General features: G+C 41.6%; 1 protein-coding gene across 1 annotated transcript; it reads left to right on the top strand.

Annotated features, from left to right (window-relative positions):
- The first annotated feature begins 587 nt into the window (after positions 1–587).
- LOC129185581 (sodium- and chloride-dependent transporter XTRP3-like) lies at positions 588–25,819 on the top strand. Its single transcript, XM_054782832.1, has 11 exons — positions 588–812; positions 9,259–9,399; positions 14,375–14,466; positions 14,560–14,787; positions 16,267–16,377; positions 16,444–16,685; positions 16,888–17,050; positions 18,523–18,724; positions 19,235–19,394; positions 19,476–19,641; positions 20,367–25,819. The coding sequence occupies exons 1-11, from the start codon at positions 599–601 to the stop codon at positions 20,553–20,555; spliced, it is 1,908 nt and encodes a 635-aa protein (XP_054638807.1). The 5' UTR covers positions 588–598; the 3' UTR covers positions 20,556–25,819.

Raw genomic sequence — 25,819 nt, 5'->3', positions numbered from 1 at the left:
TAGGACACATTTGAACACATTTGGAGTGTTGCCAGCATGGGTTGTTATGAGCTCAAATACTTCGTACATTTCCGGTATGGTACTGTGGTTTTTTTCCCACATTCCAAAAACATGCATGTTAGGTTAATTGTCCATAGGTATGAATGTGAGTGTGAATGCTTGTTTGTCTATATGTGCCCTGCCATTGGCTGGCGACCAGTCCCCGCCTCATGGTCAGCTGGGATAGGCTCCAGCATACCCTAGTGAGGCTAAGCCTCCCTCAGGCTAAGCGGCATAGAAGATGGATGGATGGATTTCTGGTATGTGCTGTGTGTAAAATTGTGCGTGGGCCTGAGCTGTAATTCACGGGCTTGCCTATAGGGGACAGTCGTGCTTACCTGCTAGCCGAGCGCAACGTGCGTCTGTAGACGTGCGTCTTTGTGTGTGGAGGCACGTCATTATATTTTGACGCACGTCGTTCTGTTTGTCAAACATACCAAACGTCATGGTACCATATGACATGATGTACGATGGTATGATAATGACGAGGACTGGGACGCAATCTTGAGCAAATGACATTTCAGCAATAATAAAGTAGTTGAAGCCCCGCCCGCTGTCAATGTCCAACTTGCAATCAGGGAGGTGTAAAAGGCTGGCAGCGGCAAGGGACAGCATTCATCTTGTTGGCGAAGCACCGGGAGGCGCAAACATGGAAAAAGATGCTCGACCCAACTGGGACAGTCCCATGCAGTTCGTGTTGGCCTGCGTTTCGTACGCGGTCGGGCTGGGGAACGTGTGGCGCTTCCCGTACCTGTGCCAGATGCACGGCGGAGGTAAGAACACCTTTACTGTGGTGTAGGTTCACCTTGCATCGGCTCTCAAGTCATCCAAATCCATTTTCAAAGTGGTTTTGGTGTGGGCGATACTGCACACTTTGAAATCGATAAAGTAAATACGTGGACAATACTGCCGATACCGACACTTTTGACTTCCAAGCTCATTATGAGATTTTGTGATTTTGCCTTTAATTTGCTGATCATGATAATAATCTGAATACAACACAGGACAAGGGTTAGGTTTTAATCTAGCAAGGAAAAAAACGTCATCATTTCTCAAGAATAAAGTAATAGTATGAGGAAAAATGTCATTTCAGTAGCAAGATGTTGAAATATTATTATTAGGCTTTTTTAAAAGTCAAAAACAATAAATAAAGTTGCAATTTTTGGACACTTAGGTTGGGGGAAAATTTATAACACGGGAATAAAGTCAAAATCGGGAGAAAAGAAGCTGAAATATTTTGAAAATTGTACAAAAAAAAATCAACAGCAGAAATTTTACCACAGTAAAGTCAAAATATTAAGAAGAAAAAATCCATTCTAAAACCAAATTCTAATTTCAAACAAGTTGCAATTTTATGAGAATAAACTTGTAAAATGAGCAAAAATATCATTTCAGTAACAGTGTTGAAATAAAGAAAAAATACATTTAAAAAAAAAAGCTATAAAGTTAAAATTGCAAGAAGAAAATTTACAGGAGGAAAGCTGAAATGAAATAGTTGGAAAATGAAAAAAAGCAGAAATGAAAAAAACAGCTGTAATTTTACGGGAATAAAGTCAAAATATTAGTCATATTCGAATGAAGAACAGAAGTGCCAATTTTACAAGAATTAACTCGTATTATTAAAGAAGAAAAATCATTTTTAATAGCATTTCAGCTATATTACGGACATATTACAGAGGTGAAATGCAGTTTTTTCTTGAGCTACATATAGCGTCTTAGCCTTTCTCAATGTGTCGGTTTACAAAATATCAAAGTGGCCCTTGCACCCTTTCATTTGTCAGTATGTGGCCCTCGCTGGAAAAAGTTTGGACACCCCTGGTGTAAACTAACAATCTAGAAATAGAAATACGGTGATGTGAGAAAGTGTTTACCCCCTTCCTGAGTTCTTTTTTTGCCTGTTTGTCACACCTAAATGTTTCAGATCATCAAACTAATGGAAATATTAGTCGATGACAACACAACTGAACACTTTATCCAGTTTTTAAATGAAACTTTTTATTATTAAGGGAGAAAAATAATCCAAATTGAAATGGCCCTGTGTGGAAAAGTGACTGCCCCCGAAACGACCGGGTTGGTTTTCCCCAAGAAGAGATCGGGCAGACACACTTTTCTGTCGTTTAAATCTTTTATTGAAAAAATGTCTGCAAAATGTCACAAAGTACTGCGCTGGACTCCGGCTCACATTAGCAGGCAGTGATTAAAAACTAGCAAGTGGCTTAGCTAAATGCTATTTGAGTCATGCCCACGCAGTAGCTTGCACGCCTTCCTGATTGGATTCGTATGTAATTACTGCATGTGTTGGCATTTAACTGGCTCCAGCTTGTGTCAGCCAAGAGTGCATGGGTGTATACTCGTGTGCAGGCAGTCTGGCCAAAAATGAAAGTGAAACCAGTGTAATCATACAATAACTGTCCGAGGATACAGATATCTAATTCTATAAACTCTAGCATCCCCCTCATTAACTGAGATGAATTGAGATCTATCAGTGTGGAAAAGGTTATAAAGCCATTTCTCAAGCATTGGGACTCCAGCCAACCACAGTGAGAGCCATTGTCCACAAACGGCCAAAACATGGAACAGTGGTGAATCTTCCCAGGAGTGGCCGGCCAACCAAAATGAACTCAAGAGCGCATCCGAGAGGTCACAAAAGACACCACAACATCATCCGAAGAACTGCAGGCCTCACTTGCCTCAGTTAAGGTCAGTGTTCATGAATCCACCATAAGAAAGACACTGGTCAAAAACGGCCTGCATGGCAGAGTTCCAAGACCAAAACCACTGCTGAACAAAAAGAACATTAAGGCTTGTCTCAATTTTGCCAGAAAACATCTTGATGATCCCCAAGACCTTTGGGAATATACTCTGTGGTCTGACCAGACAAAAGTTGAACTTTTTGGAAAGTGTGTCCCATTACATCTGGCGTAAAAGAAAAAACATCATAGCGACAGTAAAACATGGTGGTGGTAGTGCGATGGTCTGTGGCTGTTTTACTGCTTCGGGACCTGGAAGACTTGCTGTGATAAACGGAAGCATGAATTCTGCTGAAGGAGAATGTCCGACCATCTGTTGGTGACCTCAAGCTGAAAGCAACTTGGGTTGTGCAGCAGGACAATGATCCAAAACACACCAGCAAGTCCACCTCTGAATGGCTGAAGACTTTGGAGTGGCCTAGTCCAAGTCCTGACCTGAATCCCATTGAGATGCTGTGGCATGACCTTAAAAAGGCTCTTCATGCCTCCAATGTGGCTGAATGACAACAATCCAGCAAAATTCCTCCCCAGCGCTGTAAGAGACTCATTGCAAGTTATGGCAAACGCTTGATTGCAGTTGTCGCTGCTAAGGGGGGCCCAACCAGTTATTAGCTTTAGGGGACAATCACTTTTTCACACAGGACCATGTAGCTTTGGATTGTTTTTCTCCCTTACTAATAAAAAGTTTCATTTAAAAACTACAACAAGTGTTCAGTTGTGTTGTCATTGACTAATATTTACATTTGTTTGATGATCTGAAACATTTAAGTGTTGTGAACGTGCAAAAAAATAAGAAATCAGGAAAGGGGGCAAACACTTTTTCACACCACTCTATATCAACTACACAACAAAAAAACAGTTATTTGTGAAAACAGAAAAAGAGCACTGAAAAATATCAGTCTCATCACACTAGTATCCATCCGATACGGATACAAGCCTTGCAATCGTCACCACTATCCAAATTTGGATTGATAGGCCAATCCAGCCAATCGACCTTGTATCACATATGCTTACTGTAATTTTAACCCTCCATACAAATAAAAGTTGTCATTAATTCTATAAATTTTATTATATTTTATGGTATAGTCATCCCTCGCCACTTAGCAGCCTTTTATTAGTAAAAAAAATATAAATATTTAAGCAAATTGTGCATATTTATGGCCTAAATGAAGGATTTTCAAGCATAAAAATGGCTACATGAAGTAAAATACAAATATAAGGCATTCAGAAGATGCATTCAAATACATGTTGTTGATATGTAAAATTTTACACCGGTCACTAGGTGTCAGTAATGTTACACTGATGAGACGCGATAGCCACCACAGGAAGTACTCGGTGATAATGTGACTCCCAACCATAACGTGTGTGAGTCTTATTTTTTTCCTCTTATGTCTACTAATAGGTTTGTAAAGGTAACTATGGGGCGTAATTTCATGTCTCAAGGGATCTAATAATATTAAAAATTGTATTTAGGAGGTTGTAAACAGGTGTTATATGTCTTATTTTCTTTTATTATGTCCACTGTATTAGGTAATAGGAGTGTAAAGGTGACTATAGGGGCGTTAGTTCATGTCTAGAGGGTTCTAATAATGTTAAAAAACATATTTAGAAAATCGTAAACAGGTTTTCTATGCCTTATTTTCTGTTATGTCCACTATATTAGGTAATAGGAGTGTAAAAGTGACTATAGTGGTGTTATTTCATGTCTAAAGGGCTTTAATAACGTTAATAAAACGTATTTAGAAGGTCATAAACAGGGTTTGTTTGTTTTATACTGTATGTCTTATTTTCTCTTATGTCTACAATATTGAGTAAAAGGGGTATAAAGGTGACTACAGGGGTGTTAATTCATGTCTAAAGGGCTCTAATAATGTTAAACACCATATTTAGAAGGTCGTAAACAGGTTTTCTATGTGTTATACACTCCTGATCAAAATCTAAGACCAGTTGAAAAATTGCTAGAATTTGCATTTTGCACATTTGGATCTTAATGAGGTTTAAAGTTGAGATACAATATGCAAAAGCAAGAAGGGGGAGTTTCGCTTATGCCCACTATATTGGGTAATAGGAGTGTAAAGGTGGCTATAGGGGTGTTCGTTTATGTCTAAAGGGCTCTAATAATGTTATAACCGTATTTAGAAGGTCGTAAACAGGTTTTCTATGTCTTATATGTCTTATTTTCTCGTATTATGTCCACTATATTGGGTGACTATAGCGGTGTTATTTCATGTCTAGAGGGCTCTAATAACGTTCATAAAGTGTATTAGGAAGGTTGAAAGCATGTTTTGTATGCTCTAACTACGTAAATATTCCATTTATAAATTAGGAATCTAACTCATCACAGTCGGGTGTGGAACCAGTGAATTGCGATAAACAAGCGATTAGTGTGTTAGTGAACAGTGGTGACTGAAGCGCATCCAGATGATTGATACAGATGTCAGTGCATGATCACGCGCCACATTTTACTGTCACTAACGGTAACACAGTAGTAATTCATGTGGCTACCCGTCACTCTGATCACTGATCCTGACACATCAGTCACTGCCTTTAAGTAAACGCCAGGGGTGTCCGCAAACGTTTTTCCAGCGAGAGCCACATATTGAAAAATGAAAGGACGCAACTTTGCTACTTTGATATTTTGTAGACATGCTAAGAAGTTCTATATATTTCAAGAAAAAACGGCATTTCAGCTTTGTCAAATAAGCATATTATTGCTCTTTTTTTCTCTTCATTTTCCAAATATTTCAACTTTCTTCTTAAATATTCCTTGTAATTTCCTTTTCGTAATATTACGACTTTAGTCCCATAGCATTTGAACTTCATTTCCAAAATATTATAACTTTTTTTCTAAAAAATAAGCTTTATTTTGTTTAGTTTGTTTCTTATGATACTGTTTTTTAAAAACGAATGTATTTTTTCTGTCATATTTCAACTCTGTGCTACTAAAATGAATTTAAGTATTTTTCCTCATAATATTACAAGTTTGTTATCGTGATTTGAGACCTTTTTTCGCATTATAATGGCTTTTTTTCTGTTAATATTTTGACTTTGTTCTTGTAAAATTACAAGAATGATTTTTTCCATTTCTGCTGTTTTAATTTTCCAACTAATTTAAATTTCTTGTAATCATGACTTTATTCCCACAATATTTTGACTTTATTCTCGTAACTTTTTCCCCAACCAAATTTTCCAAAAATCACAACTTTGTCATTTTGTCTGTCGCAATATTGCGACTTTAAAATAGAACATATTTTTAATATTTCAACTTTTTCCTCATATTACAAGTTCGTTCTGGTAAAATTGCGACTTTTCAAATTACAAGAATATTTTTTCAATTTCTGCAGTTTTTTTGTTGTTTTTTTTTTCATTTCCAACTATTTCAACTTTCCTCTTGTAAAATGTTCTTTTTGTAATTATGACTTTATTATTATATAATATTTAGACTTTATTCTCGTAACATAACTTTTTCCACATCCTAATTTTCCAAAAATGACAACTTTATTCATTGTTTTTTCTATGTTTTATGCTACGAGAATGATTAATATTTTTCCTTATCATATTACATTATTTTTGTAAATTTTTTGTCTTTTTCTAATTGGATTACAACTTTTTTTCTCTTAATATTTTGACATTATATTTGTCAAATTACTGCTGATATCCCCATTTTTGCTGTTGTTTTTTTTCTTGCTAAATTACGTTTTAGAATGTGCTACGGACCGCACTTTGGACACCCCTGGTATACGGTATAAATGTTCAGACATGAACATATTTCCTTCATTATATTAGAGCTGTAAACATTCGTTGGGTCGCATGACCTTACTTTGCTGATTGGTCGGGAGGAATCACATGGTTGATGCTCGTCCTGTAAATGACTACTTGCACTTGTTGGGTTGGTAAAGCCGAAACACAACATTTGGGCCACACTTCAAAGAAACAAACAAACATGTTGGTACAGCACTGTATACGTAATGCTGCACCATGCGGAAGAATACGCAGTGAAGTATCTTCAACAAGGTGGCCTGTAAATGTCCAAACAAAGCCTTATCAGACGGTGACTTGACACAAAGTTGAAGTTGGCTGTAAACCTCAATAACGTGTCGTAAACTATAGGTTGCACGCAGTGAATGAGCGGAGGCTGTTACAGCACCACACCGTAGCGGGAGGCGATAAGCGGTCATGACATAACAGTTTACCGCACAAGCACAACAGGAGAAACAGAAACATTTCATTCCACGTCCTTCATGTCAGAGCAAGATCAATGAAGCGCGGCGCTGTTCATGTGATGATGCGTTCAAGCCCGAGTGTTAGGCATCGACGTTCAGACACCAACCGATCAGAAGATGGAAAAATGCTGACGCTACTGTACGCTTGCTCGCTGGCCTTGTGTGGCCAATCTGAAATCAGATTTATTGAAAACCGCATTTCAACTCAAACAAGTTGTTTGGCAGCTGATTAAAACGTTTAAAACCGTGGCCATAAAAAGTCCAAATCTGCACTAAAATCTGACTTTTGTGTGCTCTCCTGCCAGACAAAAACAAAAACTTCTCCTGTTGTATTCTTATTTTTTCTGTTGGACTGCTTGGGCGCGCAGTACAGGTAGGCCTGCAACAGGTGCGTGTGTGGTATACTGCACCTCTTGCTGCTTTTTCCTCTGTGGGGGAGGCGTGGCTCAGGCGGTGGACGGTTGATGTTACTACTGCTGATGTTATGACTGGAGATGTTACGACTGCAGTTGTTACTACTGCTGATGTTATGACTGGAGATGTTACGACTGCAGTTGTTACTACTGCTGATGTTATGACTGGTGATGTTACGACTGCAGTTGTTACTACTGCTGATGTTATGACTGGTGATGTTACGACTGCAGTTGTTACTACTGCTGATGTTATGACTGGTGATGTTACGACTGCAGTTGTTACTACTGCTGATGTTATGACTGGTGATGTTACGACTGCAGTTGTTACTACTGCTGATGTTATGACTGGTGATGTTACGACTGCAGTTGTTACTACTGAGAGAGGGGTAGTGCTGATGTTACAATTGCTCAGGCAGTGGAGGGTTATGTTACTACTTCTGATGTTACAACCGCTGATGTCACTACTGCAGTTGGTACTACTGCTGTTGTTAACAACTGGTGTTGTTACTACTGTTTGTACTGCTATTGGTAGTAATGCTGTTACTACTGCTGTTACTACTGGTGATGCTACTACTGGTGTTTCTGCTGATGCATGCTGATTTTATGTTCATGGTAATGGTTTGATTTATTTTGAACATGCATACAAGGTTACATGACATATTCACAGTGTAACGATTCAACATGTCCGAACAGGAGCATAGGAAGAAGCACAGCTCTATTTTCACATTAATCATCAAGACATTTATCCACTTCCTGTATCCAACACGCTCCATTTACCACTTGTAATGATGAAAGAAAAAAGTACAGTTAACTGTACTATAATAAAACAATATGGACATTAGTGCATCTATAATTAAATACATAGAAGTAAATAGATTCTAGTTAACATACGATACGCGAGTACAGAGTAATATAATCTTTAGCAATAAGTTTCACGGTAATGATTTCCGACACTGTGGTTCAGTATTCTTCTTATTTGCACTTTGCAAACACCACACACTTGTGCCGTTTCTTCAATCATGTTAGTATGTTGTCTGACATCTTTGCTCAGCCTGCTCCGTAATGTCGTAACGTTCTTGCTTGTGCGTCATTGTAGCTGTTTGAAAATGTATCGGGTCAGTGAATTTCAATGTGTTCTCTATAACCGGCGTTGGGGGTTATCCTGGCTGACCTTTTTGTAGTACAGTTACTGAGTGAAGAGTACTTTTCTAGTCATCTCCAAACAATAACTTAGATATGGTAACACCAGAGAACAACAGAGTGTGGAGTGATTTTTGGTCCAGAACACATTTTGCTTTGTTCAATATAATGTTGTTTTTTTTTAATGTGGGATTTTGCTTCATTTATAACGCTGACAAATGTATTTTTGTTCACATTGTCAATGTCGGCTCCGTCTATTTGCTTTAGTGTTTGAGTGTCTTTTCTGCTATGACCATAACACATTCTATTATTACCTGTCACATCAAGTAGCATGACAATAAGCATCTGACTTTTATCTTGTGAACTTTGATGTCATTCACAATTAAGTCTAACAAACAGAATGAATCAGCCGATTACAGCTTGAGTGCTATATAGCTGCAGTGGAAATATGAACGGCACGTGTATTTGCTTGGATTTCTGACAGGAAACCACGACAGGGTATTGTCAGCTACGAGCCTAATAAAGATAAAGACATCCAGATCAAGTTGGGTCCTTTTGTTGTGGGGTTAAGCCTTCGAAACGGATCCCTTCCAAATGATGATTATTTGTCGGTCAATACATTCTTTGCAGCTGTAATGTATCCAAAATGTCAAAGTCTGAAGTTGTTTTTCTGCTTGTGCTTTTCTGCTTCAGGGAGTTTCTTGATTCCGTATCTGCTGATGCTGTTTGTAGAGGGTGTGCCGTTGTTCTACATGGAGCTCGCCGTTGGTCAGAAGATGCGCTTGGGAAGCATCGGGGCTTGGCACGCAATTAGCCCGTATTTGGGTGGAGTGGGTAAGTGCTGGAACAGTTACTTTTCCACCACAGAAGGGCTGATTTCCAATGGACAGGCCAGACAAAGGCGTGTTTTCATTGTTCTATTGCTAATTGTATAGAGAATCATCTAACTAAGATAAACCTGTTGTGACAATGTGAAGTCACTACAAGGAGATTACTGGTTGGCTGTGAGGAATCTTGAGTATAAGTTACACATTTACTCATGTCCTTTGCACAGGTGACACGCAGAATATTTACAGATGATCCCAGTACCCATGCAACACAACCTCCAAAGCTGAACTATTGGTATTTATGGGCCTGCATGCAGAGCGCAGCCCATCCTATTATTCCTCATGCTAATTATTTATTCTTTTTCTATGTTTTTGTGCTGCTACTAATGCAGGACAAACCGCGCAACCGTTTATTTACACAAGTTGGTAAAGTCTTTGAGGGACAACTGCACATTCCAAGGTCCATCAATCCATCCCTTTCCTTCCGCTTACCCGGGCCTGGGTCACGAGGCAGCAAACTCAGTAGGGAGACTTTCCGGTCTCCGGTCTTCTAGACAACAAAGTGTTTGCAGGCCAGCTGTGAGACGTAATCCCTCCAGTGTGTCCAAGGTCTACCCCGGGGCCTCCTCTAGGATGGCATGCCCGGAACACTTCACCAAAGAGGTGTCCAGGAAGCATCTGGACTAGATGCCCGAGCCACATCAACTGACTCCTCTTGATGTTAAGGAGCAGCGGTTCTACTCTGAACACCTCCCGAATGACCAGGCTCCACACCATATCTCTTACGTAGGGTGAGTGCAGGAAACTTACAGTATTTTGGCCGCTTGTAATTACGATCTTGCTCTTTTGGTCACTGCCCAAAGCTCATGACCATAGAAGATAGAGAGCCGTAAATTGAGAGCTTTGCCTTCCTTCTCAGTTCACTGTGACTGTTTGGTACAGCGACTGCATTACTGCAGACACTGCCCTGATCCACCTGTAGATCCCACTCTCCAGCCTTGCCTCACTCTTGAACAAGACTCTACGATACTTGAACTCCACCTGGGGCAAGACCACTCTCAACATCAAGGGTGCAATCCACTCTTTTTCCGGCTCAGAACCATGGCCTCAGATTTGGAGTTGCTGAGTCTCGTTCCAGAATCTTCGAACCGCCTCAGTAAACCCTGAAGCTCACAGCCTGATGAGGCTTTCAGGACCACGTCATCTGCACATAGAAATGAGATCCTAAGGTCCCCAAACTGTACACCATGGCGCCATGGCTGCTCTTCGAAATTCTGTCCATAAAAATGATGAACAGAATCCAGTATTCCACGACCAGGATGAAAACCACCTTGTACCTCATGTAGCCGAGGTTCAACTAACGATTGCCCCCTTTCTCTCCAGCAAGCTGGAGTGAACTTTCCAAAGGGTGTGAGGAGTGTGATCCCCTTGTAGTTGGAAGACACCCTCCGGTCACCCTTCTTGAAAAGGGGGAACCACCCTGGTCTTGCCAACCTAGACGTACTGTCCCAACTTCCACACAATGTTGAAGAGACATGTCAGCCAAGACAGTCCCACAATATTCAGAGTCTTGAATAATTCAGGGCAGAAACCATCCACCCCTGGAGCTTTGCCACCGAGGAGTATTTTGACTACTTCAGACACCTCAGGCATGGTGATGGACATGTCTGTGTTCATGTCCTCAGATTCTGCAGTGTCTGGAGGACTACTGTCTCTGTCAGTAGGATTGAGAAAGGTCTGAAAGTGTTCCTTCCACTGCCCGACTATATCCTCATTTGTTGTCAGCAGGCCTCCGTCCTCACTGGAAACAGTGTGGACAGGGCACTGCTTCCCATTTCTGAGGACTTTGGACAGTTTGCCAGAACTTCTTGAAGCCGACCGAAAATCGTGCTCCCTGGCCTCACCGAACTCTTCCCACATTTGAGTTTTTGCCTCGACCACTGCCAAAGCCACGTGCCGCTCGGCCTGCAGGTACATGGCAACTGCTTCAGTCCCACAGGCCATCCACGTTCTGTAACACTCCTTCAGCTGAGCGGCAGCCCTAACCTCTGGTGTCCAACATCTGGTTCGGGGTTTGCCGCCACGACTGGCACTGACCACTTTGCGGTTCCAAGATCATCAGTTCAAACTATCGTGTGTAAATCCAAGTTATTTAGATGTGTTAGAACTTTGCCAAGGTCTGTAAAAAGACCCATACTGTCACCCTCAGATGAAAGGAAATTGGTAGAATGTGAGAAACCTTCAAGGCTCAAGCCTGTCATGAAGTGTAAACTGCTGAAACGCCAGTGTCACTGTCCACAGTTTTGCTTCCAGCGGCAGTGTTACACCCTGCAAAGTGCTTGAACTACATCCAAATTCTTCAGCTTCACTCAGCAGCTAGATGGCTGAAACTTGGACACATTTGTGTATTCCAACAAGACAACGTTACCAAACACACATCAAAATTGCTTTTGAAATGGAAAAAGACTAAATGAAGCTTCTAGAATGGCCTTCCCAAAGCCCCGACTTTAACCCTCCATCAATCCATCCATCCACCCATCTTTTTACGCTTATCCGAGGACGGTGGCAGCAGCCTGAGACGAGAGGCCCAGGCTTCCCTCTTCCTGGCAGCTTCGTCCAGCTCCTCCCAGGCCAGCTGAGAGACAAAGTCTCTCCAACGTGTCCTGGTTCTTCCCCGGCGCCTCCCACCGGTCAGACATGCCTTGAACACCAAAGAGGCATCCTAACCAGATGCCCGAGTCACCTCATCTGGCTCCTCTCAATGCGGAGGAGCAGTTGCTGTTCTCTCGAATTTTTCCCGGATGACAGTGCTTCTCACCAAAGGGAGAAGCCCAGCCACCCTGCGGAGAAAACTCATTTTGGCTGCTTGTACCCGCCTTCTTGTCCTTTGGGTCACTACCCAAAGCTCATGACCCAAGGTGAGGGTAGGAATGTAGATCCACTGGTAAATTGCGAGGCTTAGCTCCCTCTTCACCACGACAGACCTCAAACTCTGAGTATTTGTGGACCGTGCTTAAAGGAAAAGAGCACTTTTTTTTAAATTCATCATCCACAATTCTTTTCTCTTTTCCATGTGTTCTAAAGATATAAAAACAGCTAAAAACAGGCAGGTAATGAATCCATGTAATTGGACACAGCTATTCCGCCAAGAAAGCTCGCTATTAAAACATCTCCAAAAAGCTCCAACAAGGTTTTCTGGTTTTCTATCCATGCTGTGAGCGTGTAGTAACAGGTACATCCATGATAACATGTAATACTTGTAGTATTTTGGGAACCTCCTTCCTGGGTGCATTGATTTCACATAGCAACATAGAAAGGAACGCTACACCTAGCGTCAAAAACCAAAACACAGCAGCAGTGGCGGCAGCTCCAATATGTAGCGTTACCATTCGCTAGTGGCCTGAGGCATTGTGAGCGAGTGTGTGGTGAAGCTAGTCGCTAGCTGGCTAGTAGCTAGCCGGTGTGGTGTGGTGAGGTGTCACTACGCCAGGTAATGTAGTTCTTTGGTGTAACAATGTTAATAACAACAATAATAACAATGTGGTTTGGAGGGCCTTATAGGGGGAACAGGTGTGTCCCATTATGTGCATTATTACCAACTTCTTTTTAGCTGTTTTTCTATCTTTAGTACACTCAGAAAAGAGAAAGACGTGTGTTCATATCTCACATGAAGATTGTGGATGATGGGCAAAATTCTCTTAAAAATTGGGCCCGTGCCAGGAAAGCAAACAATTTTCAAATGAACTCTACCAATTCTGCAAACAAGGCTGAAATATCCAGACAGAATTCTATGCTCCTTAAGCTCCTTAAGCCTTTTCATGACAAATCTGGGGTATTAGGCTGCCCCCCGTTTGCCTGCCTAGGCGTGTTATGCGTCCCAGGAAAGCTTAGTTTGTTGAGATTCAACTGATGTACACAATTCCAGGATACAGTTACACCTGCAGGTTTGACAAACACTAACGTTAGATCAGTGGCAAACATAAACATGAATACTACAATTCATTTGAAGAATTGGAATTTCAGTTGAATTAGCTCCACCCCACAGGATGTTGAATTGGAACCACAGGAAGTGGAATGAAAGTCATTGCAATCCAGGTAAATTCCTTCTAGCCAAGGAGGAAGAATTTGTCACGTTTAAGTTAGCTTTTAGATATTAAAAATACTTAACAAACATTAAAATTGAACAAACATTGCCGCCATTTGGAATACTTGGATAAAGTAAAGCATTTTCCATCATTGGAAAGTTATAATACATCAAATTAAATGATCTGTTTTACAGAAGATGCTTTTATTCTGAATTGTCCATGGAAAACGTGCCGTGATTCAAATCTAATGCGCACATGAGGTTCATAGTAATAATATTTCCATGAAATATGTAAAACCTAATTTTACAAAAATGACAGCTGTATTCATTGTTTTGTTTCTCATAATATTACTATGTTATCCTACAACAGCTGCGGACCGCAAAAGGCGCCGGGTTGCACTTTGGACACCCCTGTACAATATATTTTGTAATTGCTTGCGCAAATACTACATGTTGTCTGTGGGAGTTTTCTTGTTTTACTTTTATTTTTTTTGTTGTCAGGAAATTATTGCGCTTTTAAAATATTTTGTGTCCATTATTCCATTAGATTTGGCAAATACTGTAACAGTTACAATTCTACACTAACATGCGGATGTATTTCTGTTAAGATACACATTAATGTCACACCTGCTATGATGAGCTGCTTGAGGCTGGAGGCCTCCACATGCTTATCACCTGATTCAAGTAGCCTTGGGTGTCTGGGCATGTGAGTCTGCCCTTCATCGTCTCTGTCCCTCACAGGAGGAGGAACTAATATTTTAGAATGACTATCTAGAATCCTTGCATACAAGTTGTATTCAATTGTACCTCTCATTATTCTCAAAGAGCGTGTCTCGTCTACTGGATGTATTTTGGAGCGAATGCAGTGAACTTCCATATTGGTTTGTTGTCATTTCAGGACTTGCTAGTGTTGTGGCATCCCTGTATATTTGCCTCTACTACAACATCATCAATGCATGGAGTTTCTGGTACCTCTTTAATTCATTTCAAGTGAGCGTCTCAATAATAACTTGCACCATTTCATTCAAGACTACATCACAACTCATTTGTTCGTGTAGATAACTCCCTGCTTTGCATTCACAGTCTGTCCTGCCTTGGTCACAGTGTCCTGTTAATGCCAACTTGACAGGACCCGTAGAAGAGTGCCAAAAGGCTTCTTCCACGCAGTACTTCTTTTTCAGGGAAACACTGAACATTTCCCCTATGATTGAAGACACCGGAGGCATGCAGACAAGCCAGGTTTTGTGCCTCCTGCTTGCCTGGGCGATCACCTACCTGTTCATTATACACGGAGTAAAGTCATCAGGGAAGGTAAGAGGACATACATTCCCGGTACGGGGGCTTGCCTTTGTGTTGCTATGGTAACCGCCACATACGGGAAAATGTCGAAAACAAGCAAACAGGCTGAGACTGGAACGATCCATCCATCCATCTTCTACCGCTTATCCGAGGTCGCAGAGAAGCCCAGACTTCCCTCTCCCCGACCACTTTGTCCAGCTCCTCCCGGTTGATCTCGAGGCATTTCCAGGCCTCCTACCGGTCAGACATGTCCTGAACACCTCCCCAGGGAGGCATCCTGACCACATGCCTGAGCCACCTCATCTGGCTCCTCTCAATGCTCCTCTCAATGCGGAGGAGCAGCGCTTCTACTCAGAGTTTCCGAGTGCTTCTCACCTTATCTCTAAGGGAAAACTCATTTTGGCCGCTTGTACCCGCCATCTTGTCCTTTTTATTGCTTTTATGGAGACAATTTCTAGGCACAGCCAGGGTGTTGAGGGGTTCTGGTTTGGTGGCTGCAGGATTGGGTCTCTGCTTTTTGCAGATGATGTGGTCCTGCTGCCGTCATCGAGCTGTGACTTTAAACTCTCACTGGATCGGTTCACAGCCGAGTGTGAAGGGGCCGGGATGTCCATGGTTCTCTACCGGAAAAGGGTGGAGTTCCATCTCCGGGTCGGGGATGAGATCCTTCCCCAAGTGGAGGAGTTCAAGTACCTCGGGGTCTCGTTCACGAGTGAGGGAAGGATGGAACACGAGGTTGACAGGTGCATTGGTGCGACATCTGCAGTGATGCAGACTCCGCATCGGTCCGTTGTGGCGAAGAGGTAGCTAAGCAGAACGGCAAAGCTCTCAATTTAGCGGTCCATCTGCGTTCCTACCCTCACCTATGGTCATGAGGGTAGGGACCGAAAGGACAAGATGGCAGGTGCAAGTGGCCGAAATGAGTTTTCTCCATAGGTTGGCTGGCCTCTCGCTTACAGATAAGGTGAGAAGCACTGTCATCCAGGAGAGACTCTGAGTAGAACCGTTGCTCCTCTGCATTCAGAGGAGGTGGCTCGGACATCTGTTCAGGATGCCTCCAGGACGCCTCACTGGGGAGGTGTTCAGGGCAGGTCTGACCGGTAGGAGGCCTTGGTGAAGATCCAGGACACGTTGGAGAGACTATGTCTCTCAACCGGCATGGGAACGCCTCGGGATCTGCCGGGAGGAGCTAGACAAAGTGGCCAGGTAGAGGGAAGTCTGGCCTTCCCTGCTTAGGCTGCTGCCCCTGTGACCCGGCCTCGGATAAGCGGATGTGGATGAATGGATGGATATTATGAAGATACCATTTACAAAGATTATTTAAGAAGAAAGTTGAAATATTTGGAATTTAAAAAACAAAAATCCAAAGTAAAAACGAAAGGGCACCTGATGCTGTATAGAATGGAGGTACATGCGCCAAGCTGCCGTGGGATGAGGGTGAGAGAGGATGATCAGACGTTTCAAACCGGTTCTGTTCTTTGCCGTCTGCAGGTGGTTTACTTCACTGCCACATTTCCCTACGTGGTCCTCATCATCTACCTGGTCAGGGGTTTAACTCTTCCTGGCGCCATCAATGGTATCAAATACATGTTCACCCCCAAGGTAAGGAAGAACCACCAGAGGAACAAAGTTCTCTCCATGCTTAGCCATACTTTGACCTGATTGCAGCTGCAAGAACTGGCCAACCCGCTGACGTGGATCAACGCCGCCACTCAGATCTTTTATTCCCTGGGGTTGGGCTTCGGGTCGCTCATAGCGTTTTCCAGCTACAACGAGTACCACAACAACTTTGAGCACCAAGCCGTCATTGTCGCCCTCATCAACAGCGGAACTTCCATCTTCGCTTCCATCGTCACTTTTTCCATCTACGGGTTCAAAGCCACAGTGAACTATGAGAACTGCCTGGAGAGGTAAATAATTGTTCAGTACCTTCTTTCTGGATCATCATTTGTACGGGAGTCACGCTCCCAACGTACTTAGTAGCACTGGCCAATGTTTCACTTCACGTTAGGTATGAGTACCCACCCGAGTACATACTGAATATTCAATAGTGGTACTTTAAAACATGAAAGCCAGTATGAAGGAGTGAATGATAATAGTTTCCTTTTTCAGGACACGTATATTGCTGCTGAATGCCTTTGACCTTGCAGAGGAGACTATCAGCATAAACAATGTGTTCGACTGGGTTATCAAACTCAATGCATCACACCCAGAGCAGTTTGCTGAACTTGGCAATAAACTGGAAGGCTGTGACCTGACGACTGAACTAGATACGGTATGTTCTTCATCATTATACCGCCCAACCCTTAACCCCAACCCTAACCCTAAGCGTGCGCCGTGCAATTCTCTGTCAGAACACTAGGGGCAGTGTATTGCAGTGAGTCAACTAGCGCACGACAATGACACTCGTCCATTTTTAGCTTGTTAGCCTCCGTCATGGCTCTTGAAGAGTGGCAATCAAAGAGCAATGTAGAGTTTTTATCGGATCTGGAACCAATCCATTTTTATTCCCAACGGCCTCTGAATGAGTCGTATACAAACACAGGAAATAATGTTCTACTGGCCGACCAATCACAGCCCTTACGCTCCACATTGCCGTGACGGACGTCAAGTTAGATTTCTTTTTTTTGGGAGGTGCACGTCGAGCTATGCAAAGGGGGTTGTGTCATGCACATGCTTAAATCCCAACAACCTCAACCCGAAACTCTAACCCTGCAAAGTTAAAACCCATATTATTATTTTTATTGTTGTATACATATACAGTAATCCCTCACCACTTTGTGCTTCCAATTTTGTGTCTTATGTCACGGTGGTGGAGAGGCTTGAATGGAAGAGACTGTTTCTGTGACAGGTGTCTTTTATGCACATAATGAGTTGAGATTAGAAGCACTTTCTTAAAGGGACAGGACTCTTTAGCTGGTCTGTGGGGGGTCACAATGCTTGCTGATTGGGAGGAGATCAATGATAATCAAATAGAAATTAATTTACAAACCTTTCAGGACTTTCTCCATTTTGTTTGATCAGGAAATTCGCACATGCAATGATTGCGACTCAGGCGAGATTCCAAAATGATTGGACTCAAACGTAAAACTATTTTACAGCACAGGCCAGTAGAGCAGACAATCGCTCCTGTCCCCCCCCCCCATGCTACATGATAATTGAAATGCGCCTAACCTTTTAAAAGTGGCCAGGGTGGTTGTGTCTGTTGCTACGGTATGGTCGTCAGCAACAATAACAAGCGATACAGCCAACGTATAACAAGCGATACATCCAACGTATAACAAGCGATACAGCCAACGTATAACAAGCGATACATCCAACGTAACCACAAGAACATCAGCTAAAACCAGTTGCGGGAAAACAGAAGACAATTCACAGCACAAGCACTTAAATGGACAAATGGGAAAAAGAAGCAAGCATGTAACAAACGTAGCAGCGTTTGAAGGCTAACACTTAGTGATGAACGGTGGAGACCCCTCTTGTACATGCACACTAAATTCTTACTTCTTTTGGAAACGCGTGTTTCTAGCAAAGCGGCCCAGGCTTTAAGAGGTTCAAGTGAATAGCGTAGTCCCAGCATGAGAATTATTCAACGTAATCCAGACCCTTTCCAAACGTAACCAGCTGGTTAATCTCGAGCAAAGTCCACCTCAATAGAGAAACTTCTTAAAGGGGTCCAAATCAAGGGAGACTGGCGGCATCAACTGTGTTGTCGCTGAAGTGTGTTTTTTCTCTGGTCTCTTCCAGGCAGTGGAAGGGGTTGGTCTCGCCTTCATTTTGTACACTGAAGCCATTCAAAACATGCCACTGCCTCAGATATGGTCAGTGCTGTATTTTTCAATGCTGCTGCTTCTGGGCATGGGCAGCATGCTGGGCAACATCACTGCCATCACCACCCCGCTACGAGACTTTAAGTTCCTGGCTGGCGTCCGCAACGAGGTGCTAAATGGTAAGAGTCCCACACATACTATCTGATGTAGAGCCATGGCCGAAGGAGCCGCGGGTTGCCGACCCTTGGTATCGATGAATGGCAATTCATTGCAAAGTTGACGAGGACGAGGGCTGGAGACGACTCTGTCATCCTGAGTGAGAAAAACAGACTGGAAGCTTTAAAAAGGACGGTGGTGCTTGAAATCTGTTTTTCCTATATATATATATATATATATATATATATATATATATATATATATATATATATATATATATATATATATACCTGTGTATATATATATATATATGGAGAAATGAACGTTTCACATCACTTTGACCTCATAGAAGACTTATTGAAGGACATGACTTTTATAAGAATTGATCTGGTTAGAGTAGGTTGTGGTTAGAGTGGGACCTTCTGGAATGGATTGGTGACACTAAGCAAGGTTAAAATAAAAAAAAGATGGTTTTGCTTCTGAAAGGCAGCAGATTGGATGGCCTTTGAACTTAAGGTGTGTTTGTCTTGCAGGTACGGTGTGTCTGGTGTTGATGCTGCTCGGCCTGGGCTTCACCACCCCTTCAGGGAATTACTGGTTTAGCATGTTCAATGACTACGGCACCTCCTTCTCCCTCCTCTTCGTGGTCCTCATTGAGATCATCATCGTCAGTTACATCTACGGAATTAAAAGGTGGGTGGTGACGCGTGCCCTGCCCTGCTCTGCTCCGCGTTCATGTTCATGCAAGTTCTTCACCTTCTCTCTGGACTGCAGGTTTGAAAAGGACATAGAAGACATGCTAGGCCACCGGCCCAACTGGTTCTTGAAGATCATGTGGGTGGCAGTCAGTCCCCTTATCCTCATTGCCATCTTCATCTTCTACATTGTCAACTACATCAGAGGAGGGGCACCCACCTACCAAGCATGGGACAAGGAGCTGGTAAACATTTCCATGACTTCGTTGCTGCGTATTTCACATTAAGGTTTGCAGTAGCTGACCTAGCAGGCACCGACCACGCTTGACGTACTTGTCAACGTTTGCATGACAACATCTGGGATGTTTTTCTGAAAATGAGGGCCTTCAGAATCAGGAGTGCTGGCCCATGTCACCTGAACACTTTTACAAATGAACCAATCACATTTCAGATTCACCTCTCTGGCTGCAACTCGTGATTATTTTTGTAGTCGATTAATCTGAAGCTTGAATAGAGTAATGGGGGGGGGGGGGGGGGGATGCCACGTCCAGCCGGCAGCAGGCCTCAGGGAAAACCCGGGACACGCTGGCGAGACTAGGTCTCTCAACTGGCTTGGGAACGCCTCGAGACCCGTCGGGAGGAGCTGCAAGAAGTGGCGGGGGGGAGAGGGAAGTGCTTAGGCTGCTGCCCCCGCGACCCCACCTCGGATAAGAGGAAGAAGATGGATGGATGGATGGATGGATGTACAACTGACGTCTGACTTATTTTGAATATTTGAGTCATCTTCTCCTTGGTATACGTTCATTGCACAGCTGGAAGAAAAATATCTGATTTTGTGGTATTCTTTATGATGGCGAAAGACTCATGTCGTTGTGTTTAATGTGGGTTGTTGTTCCAGTCTTCCAGGACAGGAAGCACTAGAAGTGTTTGATTGATGTAACTAATTTGTGTGTGTGTCTTGCTACTTCAGGGAAAGACGGTGCTGACCAGCTATCCCGTCTTCGGGCAAGTCTTCATTGGCTTGCTGCTGGTGTCTGCCGTGAGCTGTGTTCCTCTTACGGCTCTGCACGTGTTCTGCAAGACCAGAAAACACAAATACATGAAAGACGAGGTCAGGACTGAATGTGCGTCGCCTGCCCAGATTACGGTGACACAGTAGAGCCCCGCTATTCCCGAAGCGCCGGCGAAAGGTGGAAACTGAGATGAGTAACTGATACGGCCATAAAAAATTTAAAAGTCTATTTTTGACATGCGGCTCGCTCCTCCCCCATCAAGCCTTCCTGCTACGTTGACGTTGGCGTTCTCCGATCAACATTTGCAATAAAAGTGAGTGTTGTAATTGTTAGATTAGATTCAGATTCATTGTTCACTCGCGACATGATCCAGTTTTAGTCCTTAAATAGTCCTCATGCACTTATGAAACACATTTAAAGTACAAAATGAATAAATACTCACCGCTAATGGACGACGTGAGGCCAGAGGGACTAGAATGTTGTGCCTCCTAGCCAAACCAATTTTAACGATGGTGCATTCAAAGACTGCAGGAGAAAGTGTGAAATCTCAGCGCTTGAGGAAAAAATTTTCTCAGTGAAGCATGAAGACATAAACATGTGAAAATGGTGGGGTGGGGGGGTTTAACAGTGGTATGCTGTACATCAGGGGTGTCCAAAGTGTGGCCCGGGTGCCATTTGCAGCCTGCCGCACATTCTAAAAATATAACAAGAAAACCAAAAAAAAAAACCAACCAAAAAATCCGTAAAAGTCGAGTCAAAATATGAAGACAAAAAAGTTGTAATTTAATGAGAAAAAGGAGAATAACGCCGTAATATTATGTGAAAATTTTGGTTGCATAGAGTTGGAATAATAAAGAAAAAATATTTTTTTTTCAAGTCATAATATTATGAAAAACAAACAAAACAAGGACTAAAGTTAAAATACGTTTAAAATTAAGTTGTGGAAAAAGTTCTAATGTTACAAGAATAAAGTCGTTATTATGAGAAGAACATTCACAAGAGGAAATAGTTGGAAAATTTAAAAAAAAAGTGAAAATATCGAGAGAAAAGGTTGTATTCTAACAAGAAAAAAAAGCTATTTTATGACAATAAACTCATAATATGATGAGGAAAAATAATGTCATTTTAGTAGCATAGTGTTGAAATGAAGAAAAATATGTTATTTTTTTAAAGTTGCAATATTATGAGAAACAAAAAAAAAATTAAATTAGGTTGAAAAAGAAAAATTCCAAAGTTTGAGAAGAAAGTTGAAATATTTTATATAATATATACAGTATATGTCAGCTGGGATAAGCTCCAGCATACCCGCAACCCTCGTGAGGATAAGCAGCATAGAAGGTGGACGGATGGATGGGTTAGGAGTTACATTTGACAAGAATAAACTGGTAACATTATGAGGAAAAATAATGTCGTTTTAGTAGCATAGACTTGAAATACTAAAGAAATGATAGGGTATGTTTTTAAAGTCCAAATGTTACGAGAAACACATTTTCTGCATTTTTATTTCAACAAATAAAGTTGTAATTTTAGGAAAATTAGTTTGAGGAAAAAGGTTAAATACTGTGGGGAATAAAATCATGTTACGAGAAAAAAAAAGTATGACGTTTATGTAAGTAGAAAAGCTGAAATATTTGGAACGACGGCAAAAATGAGGAAAAAGAGCCAAGAGTGAAGTGGATTGGAAGTGGACTAATGAGGCTTTTTCACCGATACGACAAAGCTGAACCGCATGACTGGTATACTCCTCCTGTTCCGATCGCATTGCAAATGTATCGTTCAGACCACTGAAGAGAACACGTTCAGGGGGACGACAGACAAAGAGAGAGAAGACGGCTTCAATAACTGATCGGAGTCTGAGTGGGGGATGTCGAGGAAGGGTTTGGGGAGGAGAAGGCATCAGAATGTAGCCACTGATGGTGAGAGCATCCACTTCATGGCCTGTTTCTGTAGTGCAGGATGGGCCAGATGGTCAGCTGGTGCAGGAATAGCAGGGCTGTAGTTGTCAGAACCAACTGAAGAACCTTGGCACTGGATGTAGAGCCGAGTGGGAGAACCTGGGCATGGACAGAGAGAAGAGAGGGCGAGACATACCAGCAGACACAGCAAGAACTGTGGTAAAAGTTATGACGCCTCCGTTTACTGTCATTAGTGTCATAAAAATATAACAGCAAAGGCAGAAACATTGCTGATAACAATAATACGAATAACATTAAGTACCAAACAATGAAAGGATGTTGGAAACAGACCATGCATGCATGCTAGTGTGTGTGATTAAGGGTTAGAATTTGTCGCTTGGAGCCGCCCCCCCCCTGGAGGGACCAGTCCAGACCATCCCAGCCCTCCAAGCCCCCCAAGGGCGCAGGAGACCCGCGGAAACCCCACCCCCTGGCAGCCCGACACCCAACCCACCGAGGAATCCACAGCGGAGCACGAGGACGCCCACCCCTCCACCGGCGCAGCCCCCCCCAGGAACGTGAAGGGGGGGGCCACCAAACGCCATGCCCAGGAGGCCCCCCCCCCCAGCCAGCGACACCCACAAAACCCCTGCGGGCAGACCACCGCGTGCCCCAGAGGCCAAGGCCCTGCCACAGGCACCCTCAGGGGAGGAGACAGTGAGATGAGATGAGTTATATGAGAAACAAAACAATGAATGTTGCAATTTTTGGAAAATTAGGTTGCAGAGAAAGTTGTAATGTTACGAGAATTACGAGAAAAAAAAATATTATGTTGTGGAAAAAGTTAAGAGACAATAAAAATATTATGGGTGTAAAATCATAATTAAAAGGAAAACATTTACAAGAAGGCTGAAGTAGTTGGGAAACAAAGCAGAAATGGAAAAAAAACAGCTGCAATTTAACGATAATAAAGTCAAAATATTAAGAGATAAAAGTGATGTTGTAATGACAAAAAAAGTCACCATTTTACAACAATAATATTTACAAAGATCACTTAAGAAAGTTGAAATATTTGGAAATAATTTTTTTTAAAACAAGCAAAAATGGGGGAAAAGGAGCAAAGAGTGAAGTTGATATAATAATGTACTTTTTCACCTGAATGACAAAACAGATGAAATATCATTTGTTAGCATATGTACATGTGTTGCTTTATATATACAGTATAAATAATATACATCATTTGTTAGCATATGTACATGTGTTGCTTTATATATATATAAATAATATATATCATTTGTTAGCATATGTACATGTGTTGCTTTATATATATAAATAATATATATCATTTGTTAGCATATCTACATGTGTTGCTTTATATAAATAAATAATATATATCATTTGTTAGCATATGTACATGTGTTGCTTTATATAAATAAATAATATATATCATTTGTTAGCATATGTACATGTGTTGCTTTATATATATAAATATATATCATTTGTTAGCATATCTACCTGTGTTGCTTTATATATATATAAATAATATATATCATTTGTTAGCATATGTACATGTGTTGCTTTATATATATATAAATAATATACATCATTTGTTAGCATATGTACATGTGTTGCTTTATATATATAAATAATATACATCATGTGTTAGCATATGTACATGTGTTGCTTTATATATATAAATAATATATATCATTTGTTAGCATATGTACATGTGTTGCTTTATATATATAAATAATATATATCATTTGTTAGCATATGTACATGTGTTGCTTTATATATATAAATAATATACATCATTTGTTAGCATATGTACATGTGTTGCTTTATATATATAAATAATATACATCATTTGTTAGCATATCTACACGTGTTGTTTTACTAAATATCAAAGTGGCAAAGGTGTGGCCCTCACTGGAAAACATTTGGACACCCCTGCTTGAAAGCTTAAAAGTGGACCCATTTGAATTAATAAGTAATAGTAGTACCTCTGATGTATGGTACATTTATTTGGTATAGTATCAAAGAACACAAAAATGGTATTCGGCATAATTCTGCTCATGTGTCCTGTAAAATATGTATATATTGTACATACGTGTCATCTGTCTTATATAATACACAAGGCTTATAAAGTGTTGAGAAAAAGTGTTTGCCCCTTTCCTGATTTCTTATTTTTTGCACGTTTACAACACTTAAATGTTTCAGATCATCAAACAAATGTAAATATTAGTCAATGACAACACAACTGAACACTTCATGCAGTTTTTAAATGAAACTTTTTATTATGAAGGGAGAAAACAATCCAAAGCTACATGTCCCTGTGTGAAAAAGTGATTGCCCCCTAAAGCTAATAACTGGTTGGCCCCCCTTAGCAGCAACAACTGCAATCAAGCGTTTGTGATAACTTGCAATGAGTCTCTTACAGCGCTGTGGAGGAATTTTGCAGAATTGTTGTCATTCAGCCACATTGGAGGCTTTTCCAGCATGAAGCACCATTTTAAGGTCATGCCACAGCATCTCAATAGGATTGATGGTGTGTTTTGGATCATCGTCCTGCTGCAGAACCCAAGTTGCTTTCAGCTTGAGGTCACCAACAGATGGTCGGACATTCTCCTTCAGCAGAATTCATGCTTCCATTTATCACAGCAAGTCTTCCAGGTCCTGAAGCAGCAAAACAGGCCCAGACCATCACACTACCACCACCACATTTTACTGTTGCTATGATGTTCTTTTTCTGAGATGCCAGACGTAATGGGACACACCTTCCACAAAGTTCAACTTTTGTCTGGTCAGACCACAGAGTATTTTCCCAAAGGTCTTGAGGATCATCAAGATGTTTTCTGCCAAAATTGAGATGAGCCTCAGCGTTCTTTTTGTTCAGCAGTGGTTTTGGTCTTGGAACTCCATGCAAGCCGTTTTTGCCTAGTGTCTTTCTTATGGTGGAGTCATGAACACTGACCTTAAGTGAAGCAAGTGAGGCCTGCAGTTCTTTGGATGTTGTTCCTCCTGAGAAGGTTCACCACTGTTCCATATTTTTGGCCATTTGTGGATAATGGCTCTCACCGTGGTTGGCTGGAGTCCCAATGCTTTAGAAATGGTTTTATAACCTTTTCCACACTGATAGATCTCAATTCATCTCAGTTATGTTCGCATTCAAAAGTGCATCAAGTGTTCAGTTGTGTTGTCATTGACTAATATTTACATTTGTTTGATGATCTGAAACATTTTTGTGTGACAAACATGCAAAAAAATAAGAAATCAGGAAGGGGCAAACTTTTCACACCACTGTATATACACACACGCGCGCACATGCGCACACACACACACGTATCTACATAAACTCTTTATATGCATTTGCCATATGCAACTGTTTAGTTTTCTCATTTGCCTTGAATGTCCCGAAGTGTCACTGCTGTACTTTCACGTCATGCATGAGTGGTACTGTTACGCAACAAAGTCATCATTCTGTAAAAGTGACCGTGGATATGAAATGTTGTCAT

The sequence above is a fragment of the Dunckerocampus dactyliophorus genome, chromosome 7 (assembly GCF_027744805.1).
Source record: "Dunckerocampus dactyliophorus isolate RoL2022-P2 chromosome 7, RoL_Ddac_1.1, whole genome shotgun sequence".
Lineage (NCBI taxonomy): Eukaryota > Metazoa > Chordata > Actinopteri > Syngnathiformes > Syngnathidae > Dunckerocampus > Dunckerocampus dactyliophorus.
Note: the sequence above shows the minus strand (reverse complement) of the source record. Positions and strands in the feature narration are given on the sequence as shown.

What these genes read in the sequence shown, in the direction of transcription:
- LOC129185581 (XM_054782832.1), top strand. Translation starts at nt 599, where the DNA reads ATGTCCAACTTGCAATCAGGGAGGTGTAAAAGGCTGGCAGCGGCAAGG. An exon ending in CCGCAACGAGGTGCTAAATG is followed by an intron (nt 18,725 to 19,234) that starts GTAAGAGTCCCA and finishes TTTGTCTTGCAG; the next exon opens with GTACGGTGTGTCTGGTGTTG. An exon ending in AAGCATGGGACAAGGAGCTG is followed by an intron (nt 19,642 to 20,366) that starts GTAAACATTTCC and finishes TTGCTACTTCAG; the next exon opens with GGAAAGACGGTGCTGACCAG.